Raw genomic sequence first — 22,669 nt, forward strand, 5'->3', positions numbered from 1 at the left:
ACTAGCAGCGTGCGCAGTCTTTTTCGTTCTCTTTGTCTACATTCACAAACACGTTTTTTCGTACGTGAATGAGTGTACATATTAATAATATCTTTAACGGTACAGATTGAAGAGCCACGTGAGCAAATACAGAGCCGCCCGCCGACCGGTGACCGGGACCTCCTGGCGCGGATGTTCGCCAAGCATGACGTACGCGAGACCTCCTACCATCTGCTAGCACCTAGGATAGACCTGCATCTGTGTGACGATCCTGGCTGTAAGTTTTATATTAACTACTGGCTACCCGCTCCGGCTTCGCACGGGTATGGGGCCGTTCAAGTATTACGTAAGCACTATAGGGGGGCGGGGGGTCTTTTCTTTGCTTATTTTGGATGACATAGGGGTGGGGGAGTTTGTATGATGATTACGTCATCGGTCGTAATTTACTTTTTTACACGAATGGCAACCCTCACATTGTCTTTGCTAAAAAAACAATACATTAATTGAGAGATGTTTACGTAAGCATGGGTGGAGGGGGTAAGAGCTTTGCTTACTTTTGCTGACAACGGGGGATGGGGGGTAAATAATTGTGATAAATCTGCTTACGTAATACTTGAACAGCCCCTATTCATCAAATATATAAACCTTCCTCTCGAATCACTGCATCTATTGCTAAAAACTGCATTAAAATCCGTTGCGTAGTTTAAAAGATACAGCGAACAGACAGCGGAAGCCTCTTAATTTTATATTATGTAAAGATGTTTGCACGAAATATATACTGCGGCGCTGACACTTCAATGAAGCAAATTTTTTTACGTCTGATGGTCTCGGATTCGAGACCTCGCACGGTACTAACAGTTGTATTCATGAGTATGATTGCTGGTAGCGGTCTGAGTGTTATCTATGTATATTCAAATTCAAATTCAAAAATCATTTATTCATATAGAACATTTTAGCCGCTTATGAACGTCAATTAATTTTATTTTTTCCCTACCGTCCGTACCGTTTACCGTATTAAGTATGTACTTACAAAAAAAAGTATATAAGTATTTATAGTCTAGTAACCATAACACAAACTCGGCTTACCTTGTAACTAGGATGGCGCTGTGTGAATTGTTCTGAAATATTATTATTATTAAATAGTGGGCAGATCCGAGAAGCCTTCGCTGAGTAACGGCGGCGCGCTGCAGGTGACGCTGGTCAGCATGCAGGCGGACCTGTTCCCCTACCACAAGGCGTCCAACGACAGGCGGCACTGGAGAGGTTACAGGTACAACATTATACGTGCTATTTCATTTATTTTTACATTTCACAAGCTTACATATAGATAAAACTGGCTGTTATACGCGACTTAATATAAATTAATTTTTAAAATGATGGTAGCCTAAGTTACTCATTGGTTTGGGATATTAAAAACTACAATTGAGTAAGATTTCTTATATTATAAATATATTATGAGAACTGTCATTTTGTATGGATCTGAATATTGGGCCGTAAAGAGGACGGGTGAAAGGCGTCTGCATGTGGCAGAAATTACAGAATAAGGAATGTGTATATACTAGTATATGTGCAATGCAAGTGTATATGCAAGTTTGAAAGTTGCGCCAGATATAGACGAGATGCGAGGTAACAGATTGAGCTTGTATGGCTATGTTATGCGGAGGAGCATGGATCATGTCTTAAAGAAAGTGTATAATATGCACATGGGTGTGGGATGGAAAGGAGGACGCTCTGAAAAAAGATGGATGGAATGTATGAAAGATGATATTAATAAAATGAGAGTATGCTCAGATATGACGGCCGACAGAGACCAGTGGAAGAAAATGACATACTGTGCCGACTTTTTTATAGTATTGACCAATGCAATAAAGCGTATATGCATTCAGTAAATAGATGTTAATCTGAAATTACAAACACACTTCAATTTTATTTATTGTATAGTTTACTAACGAAGAAGCCTGAATGAAAAATATATACATTATTATTTACATACCGGCCTCACTCTTTCCAGGGAAACAGCAACTCCTCACAGTCAGTGGTTGTCACAAGCTCTGTCGTCGTTCTGTGGAACGCTACTCGAATCATTGGACCCTAGACCTATTGTACCTAGTAATAAGGTAAATTGTAGACTATCTTTATTAGTTTATGTTACGCCTACCTCATAAGCTGAGTTGTTACAACGGGAATGAGATTGTTAGTAATGTGAAAAATATACCCATTGCACACAATGTCAATCTGTTAGGGTATCAGATTGTTCCTTCTAGAAAACATCATGATAATTTATTTATATTGTTATATTATGCTTCATAATATTTTTTTTATTTTATTAATATCATTGCACCGCCAACGATTAGTGTCTGCACTTCTTATGATTGAAGTAGAAAATACCGCAAGGCGTTAAGTCCGCCAAATCTACAGTTAATTACTATATTATTTACTGTATTATTAGTACTACATATGTCCATTAAAGTTATATGGAATTTATTGTACTAAAATTATATTTATTTATTAATATAAATAAATTTCTGGTGAATTTGCCACGATATGCAACTGACCTGACCTCATGCTATTATTATCGTAAACCGTTAGCACAACGCGTAGTCCATCCACTCCAATAATATTAAAAAACACTTCTTTTTCAGCAAGCAAGACAATCCGATAAGCCTGAGGAACCGGTGTCGAATGGCATCAGCCCCAAGCCGGCTGCCACACAGAACAGCGCTTCCAACGCTCCGTCCACTAATTCTACTACCTCACAAGGTAAAAACACCTATACCTGTATATAAATAGAGGTGTTTAGTTTATTTAGCAGCTAAATTCGTACTGGCTCTGCAGATCGTTGTTTATATTATAAAATGTAAAAACAGCATGAAGTTAGTTACAATAAAGAAATAGAAACTGTACGTAATTTAATTCTTTGCAATATAATAGTGCAACATCAATGAAGAATTCGTTAACGATAATAATGTTTTTATAGAAAAACTTTAAATCTATAGCACTGACAATATTATCTGATTACATTAATAATGAGTGCGTAGCGACTTCTATGTTGATTATCGCATGCCTCTTACTTGTTATACTGTAATTATTTATATAAAAAAAAAACATCTATTAAAAAGAGCAACACACAAGTTTCTTGCTCATTCTCTTGTGATGAATCTGCATTTCGAATGAGTGGTAGAATCAAAATATGACTATTCAAAAGTGCTTGTAATGAGTTTATTTGAATAAAGATTATTTCTATTTCTATTTCAATCAAGCGAAAAAGGTATATTGGTAAGAACAACAGGCATAGATGAGCAACTATGCCGTGCGAACAGGAGCGCGCGGGAATGCGCACGTAATCGTAAAGGACTGTATTTAACTATTGTTTGTATCCACTCTTTCGCGCGAGTTTGCTCGTATTTATCAAGTCATTTCACTTTGATTTTATTTTCTAAATAAACTTTAAAAATTTATAACTCTATAATTAATCTTTTGCTCTATAGTCAGATGTTTTGCAATGATAATTCATTATTACAAAAAACAAAAAGCACGCACAATTGAAGAACGTGGGAATACGTCCGCGATTTTTCTCATTCTATTTGTCGAGTTAGCTAATCATCTGTATGGTTACCCCTATCTCATATTTAATGATTTTATACAAAACGTAGCTCAATAAAATAACTATGTCTATTTTTTCTTTAGCTTCTCCCACGAGAACCCGTATATTGGAACAACTCGGCAAGTTGATGACCACTTGCCTCGTACTCAGGATAGACGACTTCACAGTCAACAAGGTTTGAATACATCTTTATATTACAATAGTAATAACAATTTTTGCGTTAGATTGAGTACTCTGAACAAACTTTGAGATGTAACAAGTTAATAATAGGTAATAGTTCTTTCCTCTTGCGTTGTCCGGGTAGGTATCGACTGGTTTCCGGTCCCGGGAGGCGCCACGGCCACTCGTAGCGGCTGAGAAGGCCACGCTGCCAGGAGATGCCGGTCTACTGCACGCTGAGTTCACATTCTTCTACTATCCCGGCGACGTATGCTTCCCTGGTAGGTACAGTTAATCTCACCAATACAAATAACTATACTCATGAATACAAATGTTACTGTGCGAGGAATCGAACATAGACCATCGGAAGAAAACCATTAGAGCAGTGAAGCTGTCAACTTTTTTCGGACTACTCTAATACTGTTGGCCGCAGCTGGCCTTTACATCTTAATCGGACTATAGGGAGCGAGTATCTGCACTTTAAATCAGCGGAAGGACTTATGGAGCGGCTGAAGGTCAATCCCTGCCTGACGGATACGACATTAGTCTGATGGCGCTGCTAGGGGTCCGAACCTCGGTTCAGTTCCGTTGTAATTACGATCCCCGTTTCAACTAAACTTCCTTTTAATTCGACCGTTAGAATCGGACGGGGGGATAAGAGATCTTCAACGTAGTTGTTAGGTGTGTATACGATTTTTATGTTGTGTGTCGTCATAATTTTAATTTTTTGGCCACAAATGCAACATTGACATAAACACGCATATTATTTATTCGACGATACTAACTATCTCAACCCCAAGGACAATCTACAACAGTAGTATTAATGTTATGCGATGGTCAGTGCCGGCGCCGAAGCTGTACGTGCAGGTGTCCCCGGTGCGCGTGTCGGTGGACGCGGGCAGCGTGGTGTGGCTGGCGGCCTTCGCGCCCCACGTGGGCCGCGCCCTGCTCACCGACGGCCTGGTGCCCCCGCCCGCATCCGGCCCAGCATCCGGCCCCGCACCAGTCGGACCCTACCTCGACGTACGGATGGAGGCCATCATGCCCAAGGTAGCGTCAGTTTATTTATTGCGGGCCCCCACGTAGACTTTTTTAAATAAAAGTATCCTAGGTTCCTCTTTATAATGTTAGCTGTCTTCGAGTGTCTATCAATATGTATGAAACTTGTGAATTGTAAACTCATTGCAGCTAAAAATTATTTCCAGTTGGTGTTGGAAGCAGGCTCGGAACACGTGCCCGCTCAGCGGGATCGTCCTCGAGAGCTGCATCTCTGCACGGCGCGCGCCACGCTTACCAACGTGCGGGATTCGCCACGTGCCAGTATGTATCTCTACTTCCATGATTAACACACCTATCATAACAGAACCACACCTATCACCACATTACCACACCTATCACCACATTACCCCATCTATCACCAATTCCTGAATGCAATAACGAGCCAAAAAGTTGACGGAATAGAAAGTTGCTGATGGATACGACTTTAATCTAAAGATACTGCTAGTGGTTCTAACCGAACTAGGAGAGGACTGTTTTTTTTTGTGTTAAGTCCCGCCATAATTCATACAGCATGACGGTCTTTGCAAGATTAATCCTCACGTTAAAAAAAAGTGAGACGGATGTACCCACCCAGGCAACTTTGTATGGTATAAAAATATATTTAAAAAAAAAAATTAATGGCTAATAATTTTATCATGCTATATTCTTCGAAATATAACTATCGCTGTAGTAAAGCAGGAGAGGTGCTGACCTCTTCGCCTACAATTCAAGTACTCAGCACATCACCTTCTAGTCTTGCGACTGACCACATAATTTTAAGCATATAAGTTGTAAATTGTTCCTAATACTACTAAGATAGTGGTTTCATTCTATACGATATTAAATTCCAGACACAGCAGGCACCCGCGCGGACCTGGCGTCTATCCTGGCGGCGTTGCGCAGGGCTGCGCCCCCGCGGGGACAGTTCCCAGCCTCCGCTGACGACCTCGACCCCATACACGACCAGTTCGTGCTGCACGCCGACAGTGAGTCAATGCTATATCCGGTTACTACAACTATTATAGAACGCAAGTACCGCTAGATGGCACTGTACGGAGTCCGGTGAAATCGAGATACTTCTTTTTTTAATTAAATGGATGGATGATGGTTGATGGTAATACGAGTATGAGGTCAGGGGGAAGTCTACTCAATGGATTTTAATGGAACATTACAATAATATAGTTTATATATTATATCAGAATAGCGCCGGCTATTTTCACACATGTGAAACCGCGGGCACAGCTGGTATTAAATAATAATTGTTATACATAAATGTGAGCAGACAAATATAAAATAAATGTTTAGATTTGTATGTTATCTGTGTACAGACTTGGACGACATTGATCGAGGGAGCGCCATCTCGTCAGAAATGTTGTGGAGGGAGAATAGGGCCGTGTGGTGTGTTCGAGTGGAACCAATGTGGGCGGATTTTTGCGGTGCACGCGCTACAAACTACAAACCCGCGCCGCTGCTCGATGCCACACCTCTCACCGCCTGGGTAAGTAACTGAAAAACACGTATCTATTATAACGGGACCTTATAATCAGACATCATCGGGAGAAAAGCGATTGCTAATAATGTGGAATAATGATTCCATTGCTAGCATTGTACCATATCAGATTGACATACACGGGAACCGCGTGTATTTGTATTATTCTGTTTAATTCTGCTACTTATAGCATGTGTGAGATCATAAACATTCAGTGCGGAAACCTGACCACCGCTATATGAAGCGTTACGACTTTTCCCACTAGTGATCAACTCCGACCGTTATCAGATCTACACCCAAAATAAAACCAAATAATACATAGGTAATAAAAACTTCTGTTTATTAGGGAATTTTCTATACTAACAATGAAAACTGTAATCACTAAACATACGTCTTTATTTTGTAGCCTTAAATATACTTGTACTGTACTTCCAACCATTACATCACTTTAAAAACTATTATAATGTATTTAAGTAATAAATATGACAATATATATATTTTCTCTACAGTTCACTTCTGATCTCTATAATATTATTTCTTTTTTTATGTCAATATATTTTGGCGCCAAAGTTATTTCACCTTTTTAAAATGGACTACAGGCAACGGAACCAACCCAAACAGTTATAATATTGAGACAATATTCATAGTGGGATATTTAACAACTTCTTTTGTTAATATAAATATTTAAATAACACAATTGCCACCCACAACAATGTAAATATTTTTTATGCGTGAATCGACCCCGTGACTATCGGCATGTGAGGTCGTATAGTAAACTATGACATATCGACGAATAAATAATTTGAACTGTTTGCTACAGATGTGTTTTGAAGAGGGCTTCTCGCGGATATACGTGGTCGCGCGCACGTGTGGGCTAGCGGGCCTCCAACTCAACCACTACCAGATGCTGTTCCTCATGAGGCAGCTGGAGAGAATCTCGGAGATGATGTCGTGGCTGGCACACGACGCTGCCAGACAGCCTGACGCTGATGCTGGGTTTGTAGTACAAATATAAATAGTGTTCTAAATGGTTTATCAGAAATGTGTTTATCATCATCATCATCATCATCGTCAGCATCATCATCATCATCATCATCATCTGCTTGTTCCTTATTCCTTTTATTTGGGGTCGGCGTAATATATTTTTCTCTTCCATTCATCCCTGATCGTAGTCATCTCGTTATTTACTCGCTTTCTTACCATTTATTATTTTACACAGTCCATCCATCTCTTTTTCGGTCTTCCTCTACCCTTATAAGCATCCACATGTTATGTCTTTGATGAAATGTCTTTATATTCTATTTATTATATCTTTTGTATTACAAATAGTTTTGTTATGAATGTATTATAAAATATACTCTCTCACCGCTGTAAATGTTTGCGATAATCTCAAAAACTATTGAACGGATTTTTAAACAGTTTTCATATATCCATAGTGACATAGTATTAGGAGTATTATGTTTTACTACCAGTGCAAAACCGAAGCGCAATAAGTTGGATGAGAATAAAAATATGTTGCATGCACAGTGTTGAAAGGAAATGAACTTTATTTCCTTGTTGTTATTAGGTCGATAGTTGTGGGCGTGGTGGTACCAGCAGTGGAACTGACTTTAGTACTACCGTCCAACTGTCCTGGACAGGAGTCTTCCAGGGACCTAGACAGTGTGCCACTCGACTCATCCAGTTTGCAAGACATGAAAATGGGCAAGTTATTGTTTTTATATATTGTAGTCTTAATACTTTATATTAATTTTTGTTGATGGAATTGTTAAATCCTGGTTTTGCTAGCGCTGGCGGGGTTCCAGTAGAGTTTGATGTAAGATGGTATAATGGTAGAAAATACAGCATGGTGTTAAGAACATACTATTATTGTATTGTGTGTATAAAAGTTAAATAAATAAGTAATAAGATAAGAATACATTAAGTTAATTGACTCATTGGTAATAATTATTATTGAGGAATAAAAATATATTCAATTGTTTCTTCAACTTTATGAGTATATATTTTTTTATTCAATCAATTTTTCTCGCATTAATTTAGTTCATGTCGAGCCTTAATATTAAAGTTACCCTTAACATTTAGTTCGGCATGAACATGAATATTTTCTTTATTTTTATGTGATTCTTAAAGTTTACTATGAAATCTATTAATATGTATTTTTAATAAAAAAAATTCTTACTCCAGGTTCAGAAGCGACAATGGCGCCCTCTGTGATAGACCGTGATAGCGGTGTACTGGCCACAACGTCAGTAGAAGTCTTCTCAGCACAACCGTTACCAGCTGAAGAGATGCCACCACCTAGTCCAGGGCTTAATTTCGCAGGTTAGTTGATTAACTATACGAATATATATATAATTACAATAGGCCTGTTCGCGTTTATAGAAGATATATGAGAAGAACTGTTATTTTAGGCCCAACATAAGACGACCCAAAAGGCTGTTTGTCTGCGTTTTGGTGTGCTAATCTTCAAAAGGACTTAACTACTATCTGGTGTGTGGTTTGCTTACTACTATGTGGTTATGAATATATATAATCAATACATATATTGTATTTATCAAAAGCTAATCATACTTGTAACAAATAATACACAATAGCATCTATTCCTAAACTAAGTAGAGCAATACATCAAAACACATAAACAGAATACAGTTTATATCCACCCACAGTGGCTACACATGACAGTACAGTACAACGGGTGCCACAATGTATTTTGTGATATTGCTCTACTGTTCATGACGATAGGCAATAGTTACCACTTTCCATAAGTCAGCCCATAAATTACTTCACCATTACATTACTGATTCTCTCTTTGCGTACGGAGCATGTTTCTCGACGTGCGCATGAGTACGTACGCGCGCGTAAGAATGCTAACGCGTGTAATTGCGTGCAGGGCTGTCGTCGATGCGGCGCGGGCTGACGTCGCTGGTGTCGTCCCTGGACGGCGCGCTGCGTGACGACGCCCGCAGCGACGCCGCCTCCACCGCCTCCTCCGACGAGGAGCGGTACGTGCTCGTCGGGCTCGCAGCGGAGTCGCCGGATGACGCGGACGTCGCATTCCGGTACGGTACTCGCATGCGTATCTTTTGAATCCTAGTAGTATTATAAATGTGGAAGTTTGTGAGTGGATGGATGGATGTTTGTTACTCTTACACGCAAAAACTGCTCGATGGATTTTAATGAAATTTTTACAGTAATTTATCTTATACATCATCAAAATAACATTACAATATATACGTTAAAAATTTCATGATTATTTTTTTTATATTTTCCTTTGTTTCTTTAATTTATAAATAATATTTCATGTATAATGCTTTAGTAATAAGAAGCTCGTCAACACGATTACAAGTTTAATAGTTATTTTCTTTTGTTGTATATTCGAAAGACATTTATTTTGTATTATAATACAAAAGAATATTAGACAAAAAAGAAGTTGCTATTACAACCCATCTTGGATTTGTGCAGGTGTGTATGACCATGGTGCTATAGCTATATACATGTAATCCTTCCGAAAGAAATTGTCGAAATTATAGCAAAAAATAGAATAAATCTCTCGCATGATTTGGAATAAGTAAACGGAAAAACAAGCCGACCAAAACGCCGACTATGCTTTATGCAATTTATAGAAATGAAAACGTTATGACAATGTACATGCAGGGAGTTCGAGCAGGGTCGCGGGGGCGCGTCGTCGGGCGTGGAGGTGGCGGCCGAGGTGGTGGAGCGGTCCTCGTCGCCCAGCGACCACTCCCTCACCAGCTCGTGTCGCCGCCGAGACCTGGTAACACCTAATAATAATAATGATAATCCCTGAACTATTCACACAGCGCCATCTAGGTCCAAGGCTTATGACTACTAGATAACAGATATATTTAGATACATTTTTTTTTAAATACGTATATAATATAAATAGAATACTCCCAAACCGATACAAGCAATCATATTAATGAGTACAAGTGTTCGTATCATACAGAGAATCTAATCCGCGACCATAAGTGATATGCTAACCCACTGGATAACACATTTTCTAAATGAACTAAAACAAATTTTCTGTGAATGTTGGCAAATCAAAGAACTTTCATGATTCTTTTTATTATTAATTATTCCCATCCTCTACTAAATAAATTTAAATCCCATTTTCTATCCCTTTAAATTCCTACTGTCCTTTTTCCTTCATTCTTTCCAAATATAATAAACACCCTTTATTGTTCTCCTCACAGAAAATTGAAGAGTATGGCAATAGTTCTGCGGTACGGCATGTACTCTTAGATGATACCAAGGTCGTCAGAACGCAATAGTTGTATACTTATTACTTATTTGATAGTAGATGTACCTGCTTGCCATTCAAAATACATAAAAACCTGTCACCAGATATCGACATGCACGTGGCGTCTGAACAACATCCACGTGGTGCATCAGAGCGTCAATGGCAAGTCCTGCATGCGGCTGGCGGCCGACGACCTCAGGACCGACGAGTGCTCCTCTATACCCTGGGATGAGTTCCAGGTAATCACGGTTCATGTGCTTTATGTAACACGTTCAAGTTCGTATAACTGTCAATTGTACTGAAATCAATGTGTAATATAACAACATGAATGTATCTATGAAAATTTACGAAAAGCGTAAATTATTTTATATTAACATTTAATAATATTTAAATAGGCAACGTAATAGCATATTTTATAAGAATATACTATTGTTACGCGCGACTGCTTCCGCGAATAGATGTAAAATAAATAAATAAAAGTAGCCTAAGTTACTCCTTATAACATTAGTGAAAGTCCCATCAAAATCGGTTCAGCCGATTCAGAGATTAGCAGGAAAAACATTGTACTTAGGGCTAAGCTAGTCTTTCTTAAATTGTATTAACATTACACATTAATTTCAGTACAATTGCCATTATGCCAGTTGCCATCATTCATTCTCAATTTTTTACACCAAATTGCTAAATTTTTACCAACTCTCAATACTTACATTCCAAATTAATCAGTCTATTACATTTACAAAATTATTTTCATATAATTATTTCTCTTAAATACAGTAAGCAGTTGATGTTTCAATATGATATAATAAAATTAATTAGATTAATTTTCTAAATCTACTTTTGGAGGTGTACCTAGGAAATTGTTATAATTTTATTTTGCCATTAAATTAATATAAACATAGATTCGGATTTTGGTTATTCAAGTGTTTGATTATTTCGTAGTCACTTTGCAATTCAACAACATTTATTGAAAAGAGCAGCACGCAAGTTTGCTCGTTCTTCTTGTCATGAGTCTGTATGCCGAATGAATGATAAAATAAAAAATATGTTTATTCAAAAGCGCTTATATAAAATTTTATTTCAGTATAGATTATTTCTTTTCAATGTATTGTTTTCTATATGATAGAATTTAGCACTAGCCTTTTACATGAAACACAATTAGGTGATTTAAAGTTAATATATATAAACTATGTGGTCGCCGGTGCATTGTCATCATATATATTTTTTAATTTTCGTAAACAATACGAGCGGCATATTATCTTTTTATACTACGATGGTGGCAAACAAACATAAGGCCCATCTGGTTGTAAACGGTTACTGTAGCCTATGGAAGTTGTACTTGCTTCGGCAGTAGCTAAACTAAAATTGGAACTACAAGGATACAGAGAAGATTAGCATGGCCCCTGCGCAAGGACGACACGCAAAATCGTGAAGCGTTCCACTTTTTTTTTGCACAATCCTATGGAAGTTATTCCATATTGTGTAAATTTATTATCAATTTCTTACTGTATTTAATATCAATCACATTTTTTAAAGCAATATCACATTACCAATGATAATACAAATCTCTTCCCTCTTTTATTGATGATAATTTATTAATACTTTCTCTATGGCATGTCTTACATTAACCGATCCGTATTTATTTGTATTTTATCAATTTTCATACCGAGAACCTCTACCATGTCGCATTTAGTTTATCGTCTGAGAAAATAAAACTAATTTATAATGTAAATTTTATATTATCACTGTCATTATTAATAATAAAATTGCTATAAATACTATTTATATTAAATTTTTAAAAAGTGTATACTCTAGTTTCTAGTTAGTGTTTTATAGTATGGAGTATCATATTTATTATAAATTCTAAATAGTTATCTTAGTCTTCATATATTCTAATTAAATTTTTTTGTTACTGGCAAAAACAAAATGGCACAAAAAGCCATTTTTTGTTAATAACATACAGATAATGTATATATTGTCGACTAAATTATAAATAAATTAATAGACAAGAATGTTAAAAATGTTGTTGTTAGTATTATTAAACATTTTTAACTCGAATAAATACGAAAGCAGTTGTAAGAAAGCAATTCAATGACGATCTTGTTTATTGCAGAATGTCTCATTTATAATACTCAAAATTTCCAAACATGGTAGAGGTTACAACCCTGCATGAATGTGCCACTGTATCACACCATGACCCATATAAATCCCTAAGATATAAAACAATTCTGTGCCAAACAAGTAAAAAAATAGTGCCATCCTTGTTTGTCGTATGAGGGATGAGCAGGACGGCATTATTTGTACGCTGTGTTGCGGCACTAAGTTGAATGCATCCGTTTATTATCTAACTATGTGTCTATGTGTGTTCTCTATTGCAATTCGCGCCCGCTCGGCTATCGTGACCGAAAGACCCGACTCAAGGTATTCCAAACGATCCGTGGATCGGCCATTTTTGATTGACACCATGTAGTGGTATTGTTCAGTTAGTTGTAGAGGTTTTTGTGTCGTAGCCAAGGGGGTTTGTCTGTGTATGAGTGGATGAGACGAAAGATGTTTCCGTCACGGTCGTACGTACGTCTCAATTCGCCTTTAAATTTGTAACTAACGCATATCAACTGCCTAGGCTACATACGCGGACAAATCGCGTAAGAAGCCTACGCGATTGACTGTACGCTGTAATTTAAAATTAATAATTTATCAAATTTTCTAGTATATAAAATTCTTCAAATAATCAAATATTTATAAAAAAAACTTTTTTATGCCACCAAAATGTAGGATGCAATTAGGTATAAATAATATCAGAAACATAATTTTTTTGATATTTTTTAAAACTTTTTTAAAATGTTATGTGACTGGAAACATCTTTACAATTGCTTAACCGCTACATTCTATGTTCTAATCCATTTGAGTTGACATATGCCCTCTGAAGCCTACCCAGGTATTGTATATAATTATACCGCTTCTCATAATACTATGCATGTTACAATAAAGTCGTATCCACTACGCCAAAATCTTACAAGTATTCTATATTAAATATAACAAGTATTAGCAAAATGAGAGCCTAATTGCGGAGACTGGAGTCCAATTTACATATACATTTACATATAACAGGTATTCTATATACCACATTTAATAATAAACTGTATTGACTAAAGATTTTCGAAAATCGACTTTAACATTTAGCGTTTAAAGTCTATTTTAAATTTTTTGTTGTCCTCGTAGTTTATTATTAAGTGACCTTATACAAGATTAGTTGTATAAGGCAAAGCTAAAAGCCATTGACAGTATTCATTAAACTGAATAACTTTCCTAAGGAATCAAATACTACTAGTACTGTCATAAAATGGTCAAGTTTGTGAATTTAGATGTTAGGGAGAAACTACTACGGATCTGATTTAGATTTTTTTAAATGTTCGTGGCTGATTAAGGAAGATACTGTATATATACTATATTTCTATAATAACATTACACTACGACCTATAGAAGCGGAGCTGTAAAATGAAAAATGTGGCATTAACGGGGAAAATTCGCAGATAAAGTTGGACGGGTCAGATTTTTTAAAATATTTTGGAGACCTTACAATCTGCATGGTCACGTGGTCAATTCAGTGTGTAAAGTAACGCTATATATCTGAAGTTCAAAACCTCTAGTACCGGCACTTGGACAAACGATTCTAATAATTATGAAGTCCAGCCCAAAAGCAATAATTACACTGTTGATCACTGCAAAATGCGGACTCAGCTTGACGTCACTCTTTATAACAAATATATTTTCGTGGTGGATACGATTGAACTTATTAGAAGTACGACTATATTGTATTATCTTGCAGTTTCTGTGAGGAAAATGTAAATAAGTAATAACTATACTGGATCGTAATTAGATTGTTTTGTATATTACAATAATCTTTGTAGATTTTTAGGTGTTATTAATTACCGATTGATAGAAGGTTATTTATAGAACCCATTCCACCATATTGACTCAAAAGAATTTCGCCACTTACATTGTATAGGACTATATTTAGATCAGATAAAACCAGGCGAGTTAATAGCTACTTTATTAGAATCAATTTTTATATCTTGAGCCTACTAATATAGACAATTACATCAGTTCAGTCATCTTACTGATGGACTAACTAAAAAAACAGTTAATTTCGTTGCCAGTTCTTCTGAACTCAAATTGAATGATAACGTTAAAATACAGTAAATACAAAAACGACAAATGAACTTACCTATAGATAAATAGAATATATGCTTGACAATTGTTTTTATAGATTTTTATGTGAATTATAATAATTATTATTATATATTACTTTATATGAATTGCTTTTTAATTTGAACTTTATATCACGGATTATACAAAATTAATCATAATAAGATTCTCCTGAAGTGGCTATATTAACTAAAATTATTTGTATATATTATTGACTTTGTAGGTTGTATACGCAAGTGTAACAAACGAAGCATGATACGTCCTTCCAGTTTTAGTATCTAGCTGTAGTAACGGTAATAGAATTGTATCTTTGAATATGCATAAATGAAATTGCAAATTATTTATGCATCCTAATTAATAGTGAAGTTAAAAGTTATCTGTAGATATTAGGTGTAGATGAAGTTTTAGTTAAATGATTTGGAATGTTTCGAAGACATTTTTTTTTTTTAATTGTACAATAGTTGTAAAGTATAATATACATCTAATAAAACAAATACCAAGCTACAGCCAGTCATAGTATTCAAGAAAACTGAATCTTTTTCCCAAAGAAACAAAGTTGGAAATAGAAATTTAATTTCTAAGTCTTTATACGTAGAGACTTGTACTTATGCAAAAATTTATACTTTGCATTAAAACTACACGTCCAAATGGCTTTCATACACTGTACATCAAATCAGTGTTTTATGGAGGAAATAAATATTATTATTATATATGTACAAACTGAGCTGTTACGTGATTAATTTTGTATGAAAAATTATATGTACAGAGAGTCACTTTGTTTCTTAATGAAAGTGGTTTTAGTGTCTTCAGGATTCTAACTGGCATTTTGCTTTGTATACTCTTTATATATATATCTTCATATTAATATTATATGTATGACTATCTTGTCTTTTCCATTCCAAATTTCGCCGTTCATTAGATGTCATAAATACTCGACATAATTATGGAATAATCTCTCTTCGTTAAATTTATGATTACCACGTAGTCATATAATGTAATAAGCACATATTATGCCATGGGAACTTCAATAACTCCTTCACATATGGGCACTTGTATAAATAGAACCCACAGCAAAATGTCACTCTTGTAGACTATGCAGTTTATATTACGCATTAATCAGACTCGTCTTTTATATATATAATATTGGTATATGATTTATATTTATATAACTTTAAAAGTTTAGGAGTTGCATGCTTATTGTACAAGCACATTCACCTCATTGCATTATACATTAAAATCTAAATGTTTTAGAAATAAAAATGTAACAAAACCGTGTACTCTGGAAAATATTTTGAAAATAACAATTGTAGAATGACGACGATTTGATTTTTTTCCAGACTATTACGGTTATTATGTCAAAGTTTGTGTTCAAATCATACATACGATTCAATTTCCCGTTTCAAATATAGTACTTCAAAATTTTCCTGTTTAATGGTTTCCATACTGAGTTATATATGTTTTATTATTGAATTTTAATAACCCTATTAATTTATTGTCTGCATGTCTGTATGTTTATCGTAACATGTAAAAATTCCCATCGTTTACTATTTTGTAATAATCTTCTCGTAAACTCGACCTCTTTTTATCTTATATTTTATGTCAGCTATAAATTGAAAATTTTGTTTTTAAAATATATTTCTTAACACAGTAACTATAATATATAATAAGTATTTAATATAATTATTGCTCCCATATTACACCAAACATGCTGACATCCAATATATAAGCACAAGTTATTTCAAATAACTGACAGATCACATTCTTTACATTCTAACTGAAAAATTTACAAAGTTAACGTCATTGACCTGTTACTTTTAAACTTTCGTGTTTAATATATAATAGATTATTTAAATTATTAATAAATGAGCACATAAAGGTATACCTCTCTCTTTATTTGCCATAAAAATATTCGTGTTAAGACCCGGTTAATAATTTTAATAATGTCATTAACCTGTTATATAATCTATATAATTTCTACTATAATATCTATATATAATTCTCACTGACTCTCTCTTTATCTTCTTTCGCCTATTTCTTAGTTAGACGTTACCATAGATAAATTAGTAGTCGACGATTACTACATTTCACTACCTAAAATACGTTGTTATTGCTTACCTTACACGGAATATAGAGTAGAAAAATATAAATATTATCGAATGGAATAAAATATTGAGTATTAAATTAATAGGGTTAATAAAAGTAAATCAATACAATTTATTTGTATTACTGATAATATTAATACCACAACTATGTAAATTATATCAATAGAGAAGTGAATACAAATACCCAAAATTTAACCGGTCACTATACTTGTATGTATGTATGTCACAGCACAAGTTCGCAATGCGCGCGCGAGCTTTCTCGGAACCGCGCGAGAGTGCAGACCCGTGCGAAGAGCCGGCACCAAGAGATGCACCCCGAATTGCAGCCCGTCTGCTCAGGACTGAGCTGCCTCGCCAGCTAGACCATAAGGTAACGTTCATTCATTTATATCTACTAATTATTTATTATAATTATACATCAACAAATAATGTACTTGCAACAAATATGGTACACAAAAATTGGTAAATGGATTGTTTGGTAGATTATAATAATGATAAACCTGGGACAATTTACGCAGCGCCATCTAGTCCCATGTTAAGCAGGGATTGTACTATATGTGTTATATTTACTAGACCACTGATATTAACACTTAAATTTTGTTTTTAGTAAGTACATATATATTTTTTTATTTATTTAGATAATCAACGGCTTATGCAATATATACGCATTATTTAGTATTATATCTCATAAATTTATCGAAATGTGAACAGAGTTATATTAACAAGCAATTTTAAATTTAATCTCAGCTGCAATACAGTATAAATTGGATACTCTCGAGATTAATACAAACAATGAATCGCATAAATACAAATGTTTGTACTGTGCGCGGAACTATTTCGATGACTATCGAAAGTAAGGCGGTATGCTACTAATACTGGTGGTTGCAGCTGACCTTTACAGCTTTACCGGACGAAGGTGTCATATATCTTAACTTGCTTTTGCCCGCAGCTTCGCTCGCGTTAATTTATTTCTTAGGGGTGGAATTTATTAAGATCCTTTCTTAGAGGATGCGTACGTCATAGTAGCTTTATGCATGCAAAGTCTCAGCCCGATCGGTTTAAAATTGACAAAGTTTCATACAAACTTTCATCCCCTATTTTATCCCATATCAAAATCCTTTCTTAGCGGATGCCTACGTCATAACATCTACCTGCTGGCCAAATTTCAGCCCGATCCATCCAGTGGTTTGAGCTGTGCATTGATAGATCACTATGTCAGTCACCTTTGAGTTATATATATTTAGATAATATTATAAACCCGATAGTTTATCACTTAAAAACTACTGAACGGATTTTGATGAAACTTTACAGTAATATAGCTTATGCAACTGAATAACACATAGGCTATATTTGATATTGAAATTTGTATATTAAAATTTAACGCGGTGGAAGCCGCAGGCACATCTAGTATTTATATACAAAGATACTCGCAGAGGATATGTGTACCCATATTACAGTGTATACACAGTTCCCTTGACAAATAAGCCTGCATATGCTGTAATATAAATATGTAAACACTGAAAACTACAATCTACAATATCTGCAACTTTGCAGGGTGAACCCACTGGATTAGCACCGTTTGAAGAATTACTGGAGGCGCGCGTCCGCGACCTGAGCATTGCTCTCAACATGAGTACAGCCCTAGCACTCGCAGAGTTCATAGAGGACGAAGTTATCGTACCACCCATGCCTTTAGAGGTAAGATATATATACAAAACATGTGTATTTTTCAACCGCCTTTATAAAATGGACAGCTTAGAATTTTATTATATTTTTTTATGTGTGATTCCATTTTGATCACTCTCTTTTTTTAAAGCTGGTGCTTCTTGTGGTACTCCCTTTGTCCTTTCCATATAATATATACCTTATGTGTATTAGAAGGGGAAAGACGGTGGCGCCACCAAAAATTCGTAACTTATAAATAAGTCATATGATTACTATATATTGATTGGAGCTAACACCTACTTGAAATTTTTTTTTATTACTAATACGAAATCTAGGATTTAATCTTTCATGGTTCAGGTATTAATAGACAACGTGAAGCTCCATTTAATAGAAGACCGGCTGACCCGTTCAATATCATCTCCTCCACCACAACCACTCGACATCGACCTGACCACGTTGAGGCTGACCAGAGACAACGCCGGGGTGGTCCGCCTCGGACCCCCAATCTCCACACCATCGACAATAGCGTCCCCAGCCACCCCCCAGCCGCAACCAGAGCTGGATGAAGCTAGAGAGAAGATAGACAGGTTGAGTAGGGAGAACGAGGAATTGAGGAAGAGATTAGGGACACTGGCGAGGATAGCTGAGGATAATAGGGAATTGAGAGCGTGAGTGTTTGAATTAAATGGAATTTGAATAAAATATTATTTGAATTGTTATATAATGCTAGACAAACAGACAAACGTTGTTTTGTCACATAAATTTACGTACTAATCTAAATAACTTTTAAAAAATAAGAGTAGATGAAGAGACAGAGGTTAAAATCAAGTGTGGATTTCATCCATTTTCTAAAGCTGAATCATAAAACAATTAAAATTGGAGAGTACTATGTTACAATATCACTTAGGGGTAGGACAAATAGTTATGTTCTATCTCAGTACTTAATACAACACTCAAATATATTATATGCATTCAGTACTCAGACCTACTGAATGTATATAATAAATTTCATTAGAATCGGTCTAGCCGTTTCGGAGAAGTTTTGTTACAAACACCGAGATAAGAGAATTTTGTAGTATCATAGCTTATATCAGAATAATACATAGGCTATAAATATCACGCTAATATGTAGATAACTATTTCATAAAAATACACTTGATTTATTAAAAATATTTTTTATTTTTTTATTTTACCTACTAATAATAAAGTATTCACCATATAGTATTTTTTATGTTATTTTGTTAGCTTATAATAATAATTTATTAAGTGTAGCAAAGTATAGTGTGTAAAATATAAAAGAACTTCAAAACTAATATTTCGTGACGTCCCTGATGATATATTTTGGTAATATTGATTATAAATGTTGCAGCAAATTAGAAGAGGCGTCGATGCTACGGTCGTGTGTTCACGCTGCCCAGCAGGAGGCGGCCAGCTTGCTCGCAGACAAGCAACAGTTGCTGGACGCTATGCGAGTCATGCAGGTATATATAATACCAATTGAAAGTAGACCAACACGCTAGTTTCTTGCTCATTCTTTTTGTGATAAGTCTGTGCTCCGAATGAGCGGTAGAATAATAAAAAATGTCTATTCAACAGTGTTTATATTAGATTTATTTGAATAAATATTATTTCTATTTGTATTTCAATTGATACTGATCTTTATGAACAGTTTAGCACTCCACCTTAATTCAGACGATCGCGGGTTTGATACTTGGCACAGTACAGTACAAACATTTATATTCATGTGTATGATTGTTTACATGTATAAATTTATCAGGAGATAAATAGAATTAAATCATAAGGGGCTTTTCAAATACTATAATATCAAATTCTTATATAAAACAGGAGCAGTTGAGCGGTTGTCGCGGAAAAAGATAGCGGTCCCGAAGCGGTCAGCCGCACAGCTGTCTCGACTGTACCGCGTGTTGCGGCGATCACCGCGCCTAACTGCCAACTGACCAGTGCCCAGTGCCCAGATACGTACCAACACTATGCAGTACCAATACTAAGGACTATAAAAACAGAGTGGAAACTTGAGCTCAAAGCAGTCAAACAAAAAGTTGAATATAATACAAATATTTTAATTGCATCACAAATTGATTGGTCCTTCTGGGCCCTCTCCTACTGGAGGTCACCGATCACCATGTCAATCATAACCGTATGGCATTCTAGAAAATTTTGGGTACATGACATCACTGTATAATAATAAGGGTTTCCCTAACTAAACGATGATGTTTGCTCGTTGAACTGGACATCGAGGCTGGAACATCTTCCTCCTTTAAGGAATTAAAGAAGGAGGATACACCTGCATTTTGTATTGGGTTTTGATTATCTAGTTGCAATAATTATGTAATCTATGAAATAATGTCATATTTTTACGACTGTCTCAATTGCCACAAGATTCTACTTGGAGATTGAGATAAACATAAAAATATATAATCCACTTATACCGTCATAAAAGATACATCAAGAGAGTACTACTAAGAGAGAAATTATCATCAATTATTGGTCGTCAATTGTATTGATGATGACCACACATAGTTGCCGAAAAACGAAAATACTACAATCGATTTTACAGCTAATTGCTATTTTTCTTACAAAAATAATATAATAATTTCTTTGTAGGAAAAATAGCAATAAATAGAAATAAACAAAGCAGAGTTTATTAACTACCAGTTGAAAATGTTACCTATATTAATGTTATAAAAAGGGAGACAGAGAGAGAATTTGCTGGAGCAAGTTGAACTCCGGAATCACAGCATAGATTTAAGAAATTATTTTACCATTTCAAAGCTAATTTATACCAGAGTAACTTTACAGAGGTTATATATTATGTTATAATATACAAAACTCACAAAGTTATGGAAACCTGAGCGAAGCCGGGGAGGGGCAATAGGTTTACACATTTATTAAACGGTTTTCGTTTTACAACATTCATACTGTTCTTTTAAATATTCATATATGATTTTACAACGGACTATGATGTTTGAAATCGATTTTGTATTGGATAATGATATCGTAATATCCAATTTGGAAACCCAATGATAAAAGGGTATATATTGTGATTGTATTTAAGTACTTAGAGAGGCATTTACTATCATTAGAAAGTTAAACTATTGTACAATCAATTTATTATTGTAAATGAATAGGCGACCGGTCGAGTCTTCCTATAGCATATCAGAAGGTGAAATTATATGGAGTGGAAGAACATAGTAAAATAGAAACATTGAACTTAAATCTATAAATGATATATATTATATTGTTGTTTTAAGAAATTCACACGATCTCTATTGTAATGTATATATATATAAGTGTATATGTATAGTATACATATAACGTGCCATCATATTTTGAAAACATATTATATATATATGTATATATTAATGGAAAAAAATTGGTATCAAATTAAACATGTATTGTAACACCAAGGCTTTCTACCAGATGCTATGCTAATATTTTTATAACTTTGTACAGAAATTTAGTGAACTTTATCTGGTTTTGTATTTTGCTATAATTTTTTCGACGTCATGACTTGAACTCTTTTTCAGGGTGAGCAGAGCAGTGTTACAGCTCCTACTGTATGCATTAAATTTACACACAGAGTTACATAAATATTAGTGGAATGTACATACATATTAATAATAAGGTGTTAATCTCATTATACTATTAATGTACTCTTCCAAAATATGGTCTATCTATATAACCAATTTTACTAAAAACACTTCAGTCTTTTTACCGTAATTGACTATGATACTTCTATTATTATAATGTTATTGAAATATCAATAAGGATTGATCTGTTAGAGGCTGTACGTAGAGTTTGTCGTTAGTCATGGTTTTGAAATAATTCGTTATAAATGATTGTTGATATACGATTTTATTATAAATCTTATATAAAGAGGTTATTACACCATCAATAACGAGCTTTGTAAACAATTACAAGATGATAACTATGTATTTTCAATATCCAAAAGGGTTGGATGATTTTTTATGTTATATAAAAAAAAAATCTCTTTGAATATTTTTGAAATATGATAATGAATATACACGGGGAATCTATGAAAGTCAACCTGGCAGTACACAGCGACTATTATGTATGTACTTATATAATATTCATTAACCTAATTATCTAGTGGTATTTGTTCCTATCCAACTAAATGGGTCCTT

At 34.9% G+C, this 22,669-nt stretch overlaps 1 protein-coding gene and 1 non-coding gene across 2 annotated transcripts in view; both read left to right on the forward strand.

Moving 5' to 3' along the window:
- Window positions 1–21,068, forward strand: part of LOC131853913 (bridge-like lipid transfer protein family member 3B) — a 31,902-nt gene extending 10,834 nt beyond the window's left edge. Inside the window, exons 8-28 of the mRNA XM_059205004.1 lie at window positions 106–256; window positions 1,123–1,249; window positions 1,991–2,096; window positions 2,622–2,739; window positions 3,667–3,758; window positions 3,888–4,023; window positions 4,584–4,792; window positions 4,948–5,062; window positions 5,632–5,766; window positions 6,109–6,278; window positions 7,090–7,265; window positions 7,837–7,973; window positions 8,454–8,591; window positions 9,160–9,328; window positions 9,924–10,044; window positions 10,635–10,769; window positions 17,068–17,208; window positions 18,393–18,536; window positions 18,861–19,171; window positions 19,873–19,984; window positions 20,349–21,068. Coding sequence (XP_059060987.1) covers window positions 106–256; window positions 1,123–1,249; window positions 1,991–2,096; window positions 2,622–2,739; window positions 3,667–3,758; window positions 3,888–4,023; window positions 4,584–4,792; window positions 4,948–5,062; window positions 5,632–5,766; window positions 6,109–6,278; window positions 7,090–7,265; window positions 7,837–7,973; window positions 8,454–8,591; window positions 9,160–9,328; window positions 9,924–10,044; window positions 10,635–10,769; window positions 17,068–17,208; window positions 18,393–18,536; window positions 18,861–19,171; window positions 19,873–19,984; window positions 20,349–20,381 — 2,976 coding nt within the window. The 3' untranslated portion in view covers window positions 20,382–21,068. The remainder of the gene's footprint in view (window positions 1–105; window positions 257–1,122; window positions 1,250–1,990; window positions 2,097–2,621; window positions 2,740–3,666; window positions 3,759–3,887; window positions 4,024–4,583; window positions 4,793–4,947; window positions 5,063–5,631; window positions 5,767–6,108; window positions 6,279–7,089; window positions 7,266–7,836; window positions 7,974–8,453; window positions 8,592–9,159; window positions 9,329–9,923; window positions 10,045–10,634; window positions 10,770–17,067; window positions 17,209–18,392; window positions 18,537–18,860; window positions 19,172–19,872; window positions 19,985–20,348) is intronic.
- Window positions 11,867–11,975, forward strand: LOC131854032 (U6 spliceosomal RNA). Its single transcript, XR_009358015.1, has one exon. It is a non-coding gene; the product is annotated as a U6 spliceosomal RNA (small nuclear RNA).
- Window positions 21,069–22,669: the final 1,601 nt, after the last annotated feature.

This window comes from Achroia grisella, unplaced genomic scaffold (genome assembly GCF_030625045.1).
Source record: "Achroia grisella isolate CSIRO2021 unplaced genomic scaffold, CSIRO_AGI_Agris_v1 utg918, whole genome shotgun sequence".
NCBI classification, from domain to species: Eukaryota; Metazoa; Arthropoda; class Insecta; order Lepidoptera; family Pyralidae; genus Achroia; species Achroia grisella.